This window comes from Bison bison, unplaced genomic scaffold (genome assembly GCF_000754665.1).
Source record: "Bison bison bison isolate TAMUID 2011002044 unplaced genomic scaffold, Bison_UMD1.0 scf7180017864299, whole genome shotgun sequence".
Lineage (NCBI taxonomy): Eukaryota > Metazoa > Chordata > Mammalia > Artiodactyla > Bovidae > Bison > Bison bison.
In genome coordinates this window covers 468,151-468,577 of record NW_011494871.1, presented here as the reverse complement: position 1 = coordinate 468,577, position 427 = coordinate 468,151, and the positions used below count along the sequence as shown (strand labels likewise).

At 73.8% G+C, this 427-nt stretch overlaps 1 protein-coding gene across 1 annotated transcript in view; it reads left to right on the top strand.

Moving 5' to 3' along the window:
* GJA3 (gap junction protein, alpha 3, 46kDa) overlaps window positions 1-136 on the top strand; it is a 1,356-nt gene extending 1,220 nt beyond the window's left edge. Inside the window, exon 2 of the mRNA XM_010851240.1 lies at window positions 7-136. Coding sequence (XP_010849542.1) covers window positions 7-136 — 130 coding nt within the window. The remainder of the gene's footprint in view (window positions 1-6) is intronic.
* Window positions 137-427: the final 291 nt, after the last annotated feature.

Sequence of the window (427 nt, the reverse complement as noted above, 5' to 3'; positions counted from 1 at the left end):
CGACAGCGAAGGGGAGGGGGCGGTGACGGCCGTGGAGCTGCACGCGCCCCCCGAGTCCCCCGCAGACCCCGGCCGGTCCAGCAAGGCCAGTAAGTCCAGCGGCGGCCGGGCCAGGGCCGGCGACTTGGCCATCTAGCAGCGGCCCAGCGTCCAGGCCCAGGGCGCTCACCGGCGGGGGGCGGCCTGGAGGCGGGAGGGGCTGGAGCGGGTGGAGGGGGCGAGCGAGGGTCGGGTCCGTGTGTCAGTGCTTGCTGTTCCTAGCGCTGTGAGGTAGTGAGGGGCGCATCCGAGACGGGAGGGGGCACAGGGGCCGGGGCCTCCAAAGATTGTCCCAGCAGCCTGCGTGCCCGGAGCCCGGAGGCCTTCCCGGAGATGCTGCGGCCCGGTGGGGGCTGTGGTGTCTGCTGTGGGAAGGCAGAGGGTCTGT